The 10,926-nt window shown below is 38.1% G+C and overlaps 2 protein-coding genes across 3 annotated transcripts; both read right to left on the minus strand.

Annotated features, from left to right (window-relative positions):
- Nucleotides 1-192: 192 nt before the first annotated feature.
- Nucleotides 193-3,820, minus strand: stoml3a (stomatin (EPB72)-like 3a). Its single transcript, XM_085244006.1, has 7 exons — nt 3,745-3,820; nt 1,658-1,761; nt 1,433-1,505; nt 1,223-1,305; nt 904-1,107; nt 487-621; nt 193-387 (listed from the first exon to the last, which is right to left on the minus strand). Exons 1-7 carry the CDS (start codon nt 3,818-3,820, stop codon nt 193-195), a joined length of 870 nt encoding a protein of 289 aa, XP_085100132.1.
- Nucleotides 3,821-3,917: 97 nt separating this feature from the next.
- slc25a15a (solute carrier family 25 member 15a) lies at nt 3,918-10,326 on the minus strand. 2 transcript variants are annotated; one of them, XM_085244002.1, is made up of 7 exons: nt 10,167-10,326; nt 9,909-9,984; nt 7,769-8,027; nt 6,184-6,324; nt 5,916-6,091; nt 5,671-5,829; nt 3,918-4,949 (listed from the first exon to the last, which is right to left on the minus strand). In XM_085244002.1, exons 2-7 carry the CDS (start codon nt 9,961-9,963, stop codon nt 4,828-4,830), a joined length of 912 nt encoding a protein of 303 aa, XP_085100128.1. In that variant the 5' UTR covers nt 9,964-9,984; nt 10,167-10,326; the 3' UTR covers nt 3,918-4,827. The 2 variants fall into 2 exon arrangements, with proteins under 2 accessions (XP_085100128.1, XP_085100129.1); XM_085244003.1 differs by lacking the exon at nt 10,167-10,326 and adding an exon at nt 8,881-8,967 and having other exon boundaries at nt 4,648-4,949; nt 9,909-10,155.
- Between the last annotated feature and the right edge of the window lie 600 nt (nt 10,327-10,926).

Consider the following 10,926-nt stretch of genomic DNA (forward strand, 5'->3'; position numbering starts at 1 on the left):
GAGAGCCTCTTTTTAAGGTTAATAAGTAATAATGCAGAGCAGATTGCAGCAAACACCACATTAGGCCTGCATTTAAAAAAAGCTCTCACTGGAGCTTTCTAAATGTAAACATGGTAATATTGCAAAAAAACAAAACAAATCTGCGACAATCTGACTTGATTTGAATTATATGCAACTTGGTTGACATGAGATTCATGCCTTCCAATGCATGAAATGTTGTATTATATCTATTGGCAGAGGGAAGATGATGGTGGAGTTCTTCTCTGCTGCGATGGTGTTGAGAGTCTGAAGGTATCTTAGCTGGAGAGCTGAGGGTGAGTCAGCCATTACCAGAGAGGCTTCTTTCAGAGCCCTGGAAGCATTCATCTCCCCCTCTGCAGCAATGATCTGAAATATAGGCAGACGATCAGTATCTTCTGATGTTTCATTTCTGGGCCTGAATACATGAAAAGGAAATTGAATTCAGTCTTCCATTCCTCTCATTACCTTGGCCCTGGCCTCCCGGCTGGCTTCAGCCTCTGCTGCCATGGCTCGCTGCAGCTGATGAGGCAACTTCACATCTTTGATCTCTACACGCTCCACTTTGATACCCCATGGATGAGTGGCTTCATCCAGGGCTTCCTGCAGGGTAACATCCAATATCAAACACTCTAGTCACAGTTATAGTTTAATAAACAACAAATCAAATACTTTATACTCTACAGTGAGAAAACCAGTGGCTTCTACTTGTTCTAGCATTCTCCTTGTGGCCAAAAAAAAAAGTGTTCTTTGAATGGCGGGTGGGAATGAAGGAGCTCTAAAAGTATCTGTAATAAGGCTTTTCTTACCTTTTTTAAAGGGTATGCTTATATATAAATGTAAATGAAAATTTTTGTAATAGGTGTAACAGCACTTTATCCTCACTTGCATACTGAGTGAAATGCCCTCTCTGTCAGATAGAAGTTCTGCAAGGTTTTTGGTACCAAGGACATTCCTCAGAGTGGTTTGAGCAAGCAGTCGAGTAGATGAGTGCGCATTGGTCACATTAGCCACCGCTGAAATGGGGCAGTATACGCGGAAGTAAACCACACCATCCACAGACACTGTCACAGAGTCTTTCGTTAGGATCTGCAAATGTTTACAAAAATTGCAGTTTATTTACTGACAGAAACTACAAATGGCTTGTGATGCATGAGATAACAGAGACAGAGTGCTTTCATAATAAAACAAAGCAAGAATATACCTCTTGAGGAGGGATATCAAAGGACACAGTTCTCAGATCTACTTTCACAAAGTTATCGGTGCAGGGTAATATTAGGAAAAGTCCTGGAAAAAGATAAAAGGCAGTTCAGATGATAATGTGGAGTCAACTTCCAAAGCCAACCGTTTTATTTTTCCTTTTGGTTTCTGGGATGGCTTAACCAAAGTGTTTGTTGTATATTTAACCACAAACCTGGCCCTTTAGCTTTTCTGTCTGTGATCCGGCCGAGTCTAAAGATGACAGCTCGCTCATACTCCTTCACTATCTGAATGTTGGAGACAACCAATCGCACAACAGTAAATAAGAAATACAGAAATATAAATGGAGTATTTTTTTCATGGTATGTATACACATCTATGTGAAGAAATAGTGATTAAATCCTAATAAGCAGTGCTCCGCAATGAGAATATACTGTACCTTGACACACATAAATATTGTGAGTGGAAAGGTTACTATTACAAAGATGATGGATATGAAAACCAACAGCCAACCACAGCATCCCAGTTTCCCTGAGTTTTTATCTGCAAAAAGAGCAGAAGCACTTTACAAGTTTTTAAAGTGCAGGGTATGTACAATATCTTGCTTTTTTTTTTTTCATAGCTTCATTTCACATTTAAATTCAAACCATAAGTTCTTGGTGTTACTTTGATGACATAATTATCCAGTAATATGCTCCACTGGGACGCCACCTTTTATTAAAGGTGACATAGAACATTAGTGCCGAGAGATGTAATGGATCTACACTGCTCCTATTTCACTAATGATGTAAATAATTTCTAAGGGAAGGCACGTAGCTTAAAATCCACATAAGTCACAAAGTGTTGTGCAAACTCACTGAGCTATTCAGATATCATCATTAAAACACTGAGATGTCACTCTCTGTGTCATATACAGGGTGGGAGAGAAAAAAAAGTCTTTTCAGGAAGACTTTCAGGTGAATCTTTTAAACAAGACACAAAGCTAATACATAACTACGGATAATTTAATTAATTTACTTCTAATATTAAAAATACGCCAGCCAATTATGATAAATGGTGACGACTAATGCTTTTCTAATGAAAGGCCATGTTATTGAAATGCAATAAGTGATGTTAAAATAGAATGTGATTAAGATGTATATTAAATTAATATGCCAAATGATTATGTAGGTTAAGGATATTTGGGTAAATATATGGTAATTATTAATTCACTGCTTTCCTCCTTTTCACAGTTTTTGGAGCTATGATTAATGTGTTAAAATATTACTATAAAAATAGCCCAGTACAAATTATAGGCAAAAAATAAAATATTTAAATATCTATGCTGTGCACTGAAGAGCCGGTATTCTTATCAAATTTACTTACAAAAGTCTTGAGCCACCCATCATTTCTTTATATTTTGTCCTGAGAAACATTTCACCAGGCATGTGAAGGCATGTCTAAGGTTTTCTTTGGACATTGGCTGCTTTTCCTCTCATTTTCTGTCCAGTCCTCATTTTTTTTTCTTTTTTGTCATGCTACATAATGCTAATGTATGAATTATTCAAGCATAAAAAGGACCCTAACTCAAGGGATGGACCAGTGTTGTACCTACACATGAAACACAACTTAAACCAAACACTTGGCATATTTCTGCGTAGTGTGTCCTTAAAAGTGAACAAGTACAAAAGAAGAAGTGGAAAATCAGTGGCAACAGATCATATGGAGAAATGAATCCAAATTGGAAAATTGTGATTTGAATTCAGTGTCTACAGCCATCTGTTAAACATGGTGGAGACTTTGCAATAGTTTGGGTCTGCATTTCATCTAGTGGTGTTGGAGATCTTGTCAAAACTGATGAATGCATGTGAAAAGTACTATCAGATTTTGATCTAAGCACAGTGTAAATGCACTAAACGTGTTTACAGTATGTTTGGCTTAAATAGAAAAATGCACAATTCAACCCTACTGGTGATGTATTGGCCTCCCCAAAGCCTGGACCTCAATATCACTGAAGCAGTGTAGGAATGGAACAAAAGACAGCCAGCATCCAAAGAAGGGCTTTGAATGTCCTTTACGAAGCCAGGATTCCTGAGGACTACTTAAGGAATGCTGAAGAATAATATATTTAGGGGTGGATGTTGCTCAGGATGTAGAGCGGGGACATCTGTTAATCAGAACGTTGGTGGAGCAATCCTAGCTGCTCCAGGGATGGCTCCCCCGGCACAATACTGAACCCCGAATTGCTCCCAATGTTAAATAGAAATAAATCCCTTAGATGTAGAGAAAAGTGCTTTTGCCTTACAGTATATACTATACTCCCACTGTACTTTCACACATTTTTATATCTTTTACTGTACACATTTCCCTAGCAAATTAGAAAGAAATGAAGTGAGGCACAAGACTTTTACACAGCACAGCTGTCCTATGCAACTCCTACAATTCTGGACTCTTTAACATAAGGTTTCTTGGAAGAAAAATCAGCCCTTATTTTATATCCCTTATTCTAAAAATAAACATTCAGAATGGGTTATAAAAAGTATTTACCTTCAATAATGCCATCATTTTTCTGCAGTTTATCCTGTGTGACCATCTCTGCTGTGCTGGATGTTGTAGAAATCATTGGTTGTCTGTGATCGAGCAAGCTAGAACAGTACTGCACTTGTTTACGTGTCTGTTCTCTCTGTGGGTGCGGTCTTTTTCCCTTAACACCGGTTGCTTTCTACAACAGTGAGGCACGCTTGCCCTGTAAGTCACCTTTAGGTTGCTAAGATGTAACATGAACCATTTTTGTTTAACCAGGATCTTTGTGGCTCTTGTATTGAAAAGCTATCTCAGTCCTGCTCTTGTGCTTTCGTACATTTAAGTTCAGCAGTCTGTCACCTGAGTCCGTCACATGAATAAATAATTGTTGTATCCAAGTCATGAAACATGAGAGGTGATGTTCAAAGAAGATGATACGTAGTTTTCCTCGCATTTTTCCCATGGATTCCCCAAGTTTTTACAAAATTAAGGATTATTTATGAGGTTTAAAATTCTATTTCATGGAATATAGATTATATTGAACCTTACACGGAAAGTCATTAGTCTGGCAGTGTTGGGTCTACTGACTTTTTGGACCCTTCATGAAAAGATTCACAGGAGTTTCTGATGTGTTTATTTTTCAATGTTTCTCCTGTTTTTTGTTTTCACATGTATAACTTTATGTTCTGTTTTTTTTCTAGGAAGAGTGGGTTTTTTGGTTTGGGGGTTTTTTTGGCCGTGGAGATCCTGAAGTTTTTCACTTTTTTTACATTACATTTTTATAAAATTGTAATTTAAATGCATTTGCACTATCTTATGACACATGCTCCAATTTTATTAAAGTGAATGGGCCAAAAATACAACTGTAATTTCTTTTTTGACTTGACAAAAGAACAAGGTCATTTTCAAGTGCAGTGTTTGTACTGCCTCTTTTTTCCTTGAGATCTTAGTCCAAATAACTCACATATGATTCTGTTTTTATTATATTTATATATTACAGTGTTTCATACCACTGGGTCACACACACTAAAAATAAAAAAGAGTTGGCAAAAATAAAGGTTTTTTTTTTTATTAAAATATTTGCTTTGGTTGGAAAGATCCATTGCATCAGGCACCAGCGGCATCCATCATTAACTTGCGACTAAACTCATAAGCCAGGAAGAGGGCTCCATTGGCAGGGAAGGTGCGCACCATTGTAGGAGTTAAGCCAGAGTACAGAGCAGTGAACCCTGTCGGGACAAAGAGGAAAAGCTGCACAGACTGTTCTCTACAGATTAAAAAAAAGAGCATGGACCAATTAGCAATATTTCAAAATGACAGTCTGTCAATATACCCTTATCACACAGATAACAGTTATTAAAGCTGCAATGTCACAGAACAGTGTTTTATAGTGCATTTATCTCTGATATGTTACATAAGGTTATAAAACATTGTCTCTCACAATAATTGTTTTCAGTTTTTACTGTTACCCACCTCCTATGAAGTGGGGAGGTTTGTCTGCTTAGATATTGTTTTCTGATTCTGAATATTACAGCCTGGCATCAAGATAAGGGCCTACTTTGAACACATGTGTGTCCTATTCTATAAGCCAGTAGTAAAGGGTGCCAAAAGCAAGGGTTAAAGTCCCAGTTTAAAGTCCACACCCCACATTCTTTAAAGATTAGTTACATGTTGTGGGTCAGAACCATCCCCATCTTCAATTGTGGCCTTCAATCGGATCACAGCTACACACTTGTAAAGTTTTGTGACCTACTGCTGCTTACACTGCTGACACTATCATATTTTTTAACTTACGTTCACAGACATAAAGAAATATAACACATGCCAATATATTCAAAATGGCATTTGGGGTGCATCCTGCAAAAGTATGTGTTCCCAAGACTACAATCATCACACAGAGAATCAGAAAACCCACTCATATTCATCTGTGCATACATGTTCAAACCTTACCCTCAGTGCGTATAACACCCATGAAGGTCTTGATGAAGCCCTCTTGCCTCCCTGCTAAGGAGTACACCTGGATCCTGGACTTTATACAATCTATTGGATAGACCACCAACCAAAGACATCCTCCTGCAAATCCCCCACTGAACATCAGCGGAAGAATACCTGCAAAGGCAGAAACTATTTTGAGTCAAACATACTACAAACTCCAAAAATACCATAAATACAACAAGAAGATGATATAACCATACCTATACCATCTTTGCTTGTGCCCATGTGTCGCGCAAATGTGGACCGACACCACTCATAGGCTCCAAAGAAGCAGAAGTAACCAGGAAGTTCCCTCATGAAGGTGGACATCAGTCCTTGGTAGAATCCTAACGGGCCATCTGTCTTCAACACGGTCTTAACCACAGTCCACACTGTGCTGAAGACATCCCAGAAAACAAAGTCTAGCACAGCTTTGGTCAACTAAAACTTTTCTTGTCGTAACAATGTCAGGTTTTTAATTCCACTTACCTTTTCTGTCCTCTTGCCACCTTGCCAGATGCTTCCATTTCATGCATGGCCTGCAAGCGACATTTCACCAGCTCCGTGGGGCATATTGCCATGGAGGAGAAGATGGAAGCTAAAGACCCTGCAGATGCCTTCTGAAGATCACTGACGAGCAATGACAAGTACAACAAAAGATAAGAGTATGAAGAGGAAAGGGTTTTAATGTACATACATCCCCATCTTCAATTTTTAGAACTACAAAAAAGAGACTGTTTTATTTCTGCCTCATGCAGCCAGTGCTAAGGTTTGCTCTGACCGCTGATACACAAATAACTGGCATGTGTCCGACGATCAAGAGCTCTTAATGGATATCGATTTAATGACTGTTCCCAAGACGGTTTTCCAGTGTTGTGATTATATCACTCATTTGGTACGGAGATAAATGCGCTAAACCTTATGGATTTTTAATGTGATGAGTCTGCTTCTGACTCTACTATGCAAAAGGTTTGAGTCACACTCATTTCATTTCATATATTTTGCTTCCAAGGTGCCAGGCTTTTTTGTAAATTTTAAAGTCATGTTGAGCAATAGTTTTCCAAGATTCTTGTACCTGATCAGTTTCACAGGAATGTTTTTTTTTTTATTTCCTTAACACTGAGCTATGAATCATTCAAAGATAAAAAGGTACTTAACTCAAGAGATGAACCAGTGTTGTGTCTACACATATAGCAGATATTCTTAGCAAAGAACCAATTCTAAACTGTGTCTTTAGGCAGAGAAGCAGCCTGTTACAAAAACACAATCTGTTTCAGCTTCTTTAGTTGAATTTATGAAAAATCACAAAGATAACAGAGTTTGACAACCAAAAACAATGTTTTTGTGCAGCGAAGGCGATTCCCAAAGAGCTATTAGAGGAAATGCAAAGGTTATACGCATTTAAATATGCCTTACTAAAACATATACTTTTACAGCATTACAGATTTCCTGCTTTAGGAAGCTCAAATCCAAGTTCAGGCAAGAGGCTGAAAGGTCAAATAAAGATAATGTAAGCTGTATTTCATACTTGATACAATTCCAAATTCCATTATCAAAATTAGATGAACAGCTTAGGAAGAGAGTGACCATCTGAAAATTAGTAGCTACACTCATTTGGGCCTTTTTTGCAAAAAAAAAAAAAAAAAGGCTCAAATGAGGAAAAAGTTTTCCTTGCAGTTACATCAAAACTGCAATAGATAATTATTATTGTGGGGAATTGACTTAATTATTATTCACTTTATTATTTCATTCTCAATTGCCAAGAAAGACACTTAATCTAAAGTTTTAAACTGTGTGAGCACACACACTTATGATTATGATGTTGCATCTCAGTACATGATGAAATGCTTTTCTGCACAGGGAGTGAAAAGAGGAGGCAGCAAATCACAGAGCGGAAAGAAAATGTGGAGGATTGAACCCCCGAAAATGTCTCAAGACACTGAAAACTGAGAGTCCTGGTTCACATGAACATTTAACATCAAATTGTGCTATACCCAGCTGCTCCTCACTGAAGTCTGTTACATATTATGCAGGTTATTATGTAAATAAATAGTCAGAAATATCTTCTTCCAACCTGAGATCAGCGCCTTTGTCCATCCTTGACATAAAGCGGACGGCATCCTGGCAGAGCCCATAACTCAAGAAGAGCACCGCGTTCTCAGCGATGTTGGCTATCAGGGCAGGCGTTGTGCCTTTGTAAAGACCACGGAGTCCCACCTGCCGGAATGTTGAGATGAAGCAGTGGATGAAGCCGCGGTACATTGTGGGAAACGTCTGCATCTTCACCTTTGCTGTGTCAAATGGCTGACCGCTCAGCACGCAGGCTGTGCCACCTGAGTGGGCATCAAGACGTGAATAACTGAGAAGAACTCAGAGATTAAAAAGTATTGGAAATCAGACTATAAAAATATATGTAGATGTATTAAGATACATATGTGTGTGTGTATAATATTTGATCTTAAGAAACTGTATTTTTGAGGTTTTAATTATTTTTTAACTGTTCCTTTTTCAGGGTGGAAGAATTGTACAACATACATCATTAAAGACTTTAAAAAAACAAAAATTGGGTGCACAGGTTTGAATTTATTTTCATGTTTCTCTAATACACACAGTGTCAAAAAACATATACAAGGTCAAAATCTATACACATACCCCCATTAGTATTTGGTAAGCAAACAGTGCAAGTTACATCTCAACCAGTTACACCTTTTGGTAGCCATCAGCAAACTTCTGGCAGTTCTGGCTGAATATTTGAGCACTTTTGTTGGCACAATTTGTAGAGTTCACCTGGTTTATTGCTCTTTGTGGATTTAGCTATCTCGGATTATTTCCATTCCCTATACTGACAGTATGCAGTATGTATAACTCAGTGAATTGACCTCGCCTAACCTTGATGTAACCTAACACTGACCATAAACACCACAGCCGCTGTGCACCAGTCCAACACAGTGCTTTACTGTAAATTCACAGTATGGCAAAGCAAACTGGTTTATCCTGCATGAAACTGTGTTGTACTTTCATGCAACCTTTGAATAACACGAAGTAAAAAGTACACACTTAGCAGTGTTTTTTTTTTAAATATATAACTTCAAATCATATACAGATCCATTATCTGATTTAAAATTAAGAACATTACATCTAAGCTTTAAATTTCCAGTTTATCAAAGGCCACTGAGCAGTCCTTACCTTTAAATATAACCTGTCTTCTTCCTCTCCCTTCTTTTCTTTCTTACATCTTTCTCCATCTCCGAGTGAAGTTATCTCTCATTCTCCCTGGGAAATACAGCAGCTGTACCTTTAGCTTGCAGACACACTGTGTGACAGACTGCTCACAAACAGTTTGTGTGTTTGCTGATATTTGTTAGGCCGATTGAAACGTTGCATTTGAAGTTATCTGCCACTTAAAAAAATGTTACTCCCTTTATGATCACTAGTTAGATGCTGAAGCACACATGACATCTGCACCAATCAGTTACAGATTACTGAATCTAATGGGTGCTGTCAACGAAATCCTTTTTTATGCTGGCAAAGAGAAACAACCAGTTGTAGTCAGTCATGATCACTAATGAAAAGTTAATAGGCCATGTCCTTGTCAGGTTAAAAGACATTGTACAACCTTCAACAAGTCAGATTTTAGTGGGTGATTTAGCATATCACTCTCTATGTATACTTTTGAACCTGTGCAGATAAGAGAAACTCCAAAATAAACCCAAGCCTATCCATATAATTACTGCTTTATTAAAAAATCATTAAATACATATGTTGTGCAGTTATTTCACCCCAGAAAAAACCCCAGCTCAAATAAATCATTAAAAGCTGAAAATATCCATGGCATTCATGTCAATGATGACTACAGCATATAAACCCTCTGACCTCTGACTAAACTTTAGATAAATAACTGGACATATACAGCGAATGGTGTTAAAGACGATCAATACTGAAATAGATGTGGCCTGCTTCCAATCTTTGAGCATATCCCAATTTTTGAATTTTGCAAAATTAACCTTCCTCACTTCTTTACGTTAATAATTGAATGACAGCTTGGACTAAACCGTTCACCCCCACACTGATGGGATCAGGTAGGTGTTATGCTGTGATCCTTTTGCTGCCAGGGTTTGGGTCACTTTTAAAGCAACACAAAGCTGGTCCAAGTGATTATCTTCAATCTGATGCGAGTGGCGTGAAATACGGCCGTGTCTTTACGTTAAACTCACCTGCAGCTCCAGCTGAGAAGTCGATGATCGCCTGAATTACAGGATGTGGAGCCATCGTGACTTTAAGGACACGAGCCTGAAAATATCCACATGGTTTTCATTCATTTCACCTTTCCCTAATCTTTTTTTCCACACGCAATCACAAAACATGACATTATTCGCAAAAGAGATTAAAAACGAGCCTTAGATGAGAAATAAGTTGTTTTAACAGAGGAAGTCAGTAAAATGAAGCACCTAGAAGGAGCCCGTGGTGCTTACCTGTAATCTCTTTAGCGTAGGTTAATCCTTCGCAAAGAACAGTGGGAGCATTTAACGCGTCGCTGTACTTTCACTCCACCTTACGACACAAGTTCCCACATGATCTGACTTCGCAGAAAGGAGGTAGCTGCACATTCAAGAAACACAGGACATAACTCAGACGTAATATTATTCATCCGTGCTGTTGTCCATGGGAGCTCAGTGTTAGTTGATGCAACAACATAAAGTATTACCGTTTTGTCGATAAGTTCATTTCATTGGCGGGTATTTGTCCCGTCCTACCGAGCGCAAAACGCTCAAGGAGTTCACGCTACAGAGAAAAAGACACACTCAGTTAAACACACGGTTTCATTCTTAAAATTAAGTAATTGGATAATAGTTTAATTATATGCGATATAGATTAGATATATGATACACTACTGATCACCGAGTTAAAGTCATATTTGGCAACAGGCTCTATTTTTTTTTAACTCAGTCTTGTGACATTTCGCTGATTAGAATGAAATAGCTTTCTGCATCGTAACATCATCTGTGAATGATGTCTCGATAGATTTAACAGAGGTATGAATATGCGGACCGGCGTGTCTATTACAAGTTTTGTCGTGATATTAAGAGGAAGACATCCCAAGATTCTAGTACAGTGGAGTACTTTATGTGATAACGTAAATCCATCGTGTATTCATTCCACTCACGTACTCGAATAATTGCGCAATGTTGACGGAATTATCTCCCCCGAATTTACTCATCTTGTACTTCCGAA

Source organism: Mchenga conophoros, linkage group LG14 (assembly GCF_057382185.1).
Source record: "Mchenga conophoros isolate Kocher_MC1m ecotype Shallow Benthic linkage group LG14, M_conophoros_male_GT1.1, whole genome shotgun sequence".
Lineage (NCBI taxonomy): Eukaryota > Metazoa > Chordata > Actinopteri > Cichliformes > Cichlidae > Mchenga > Mchenga conophoros.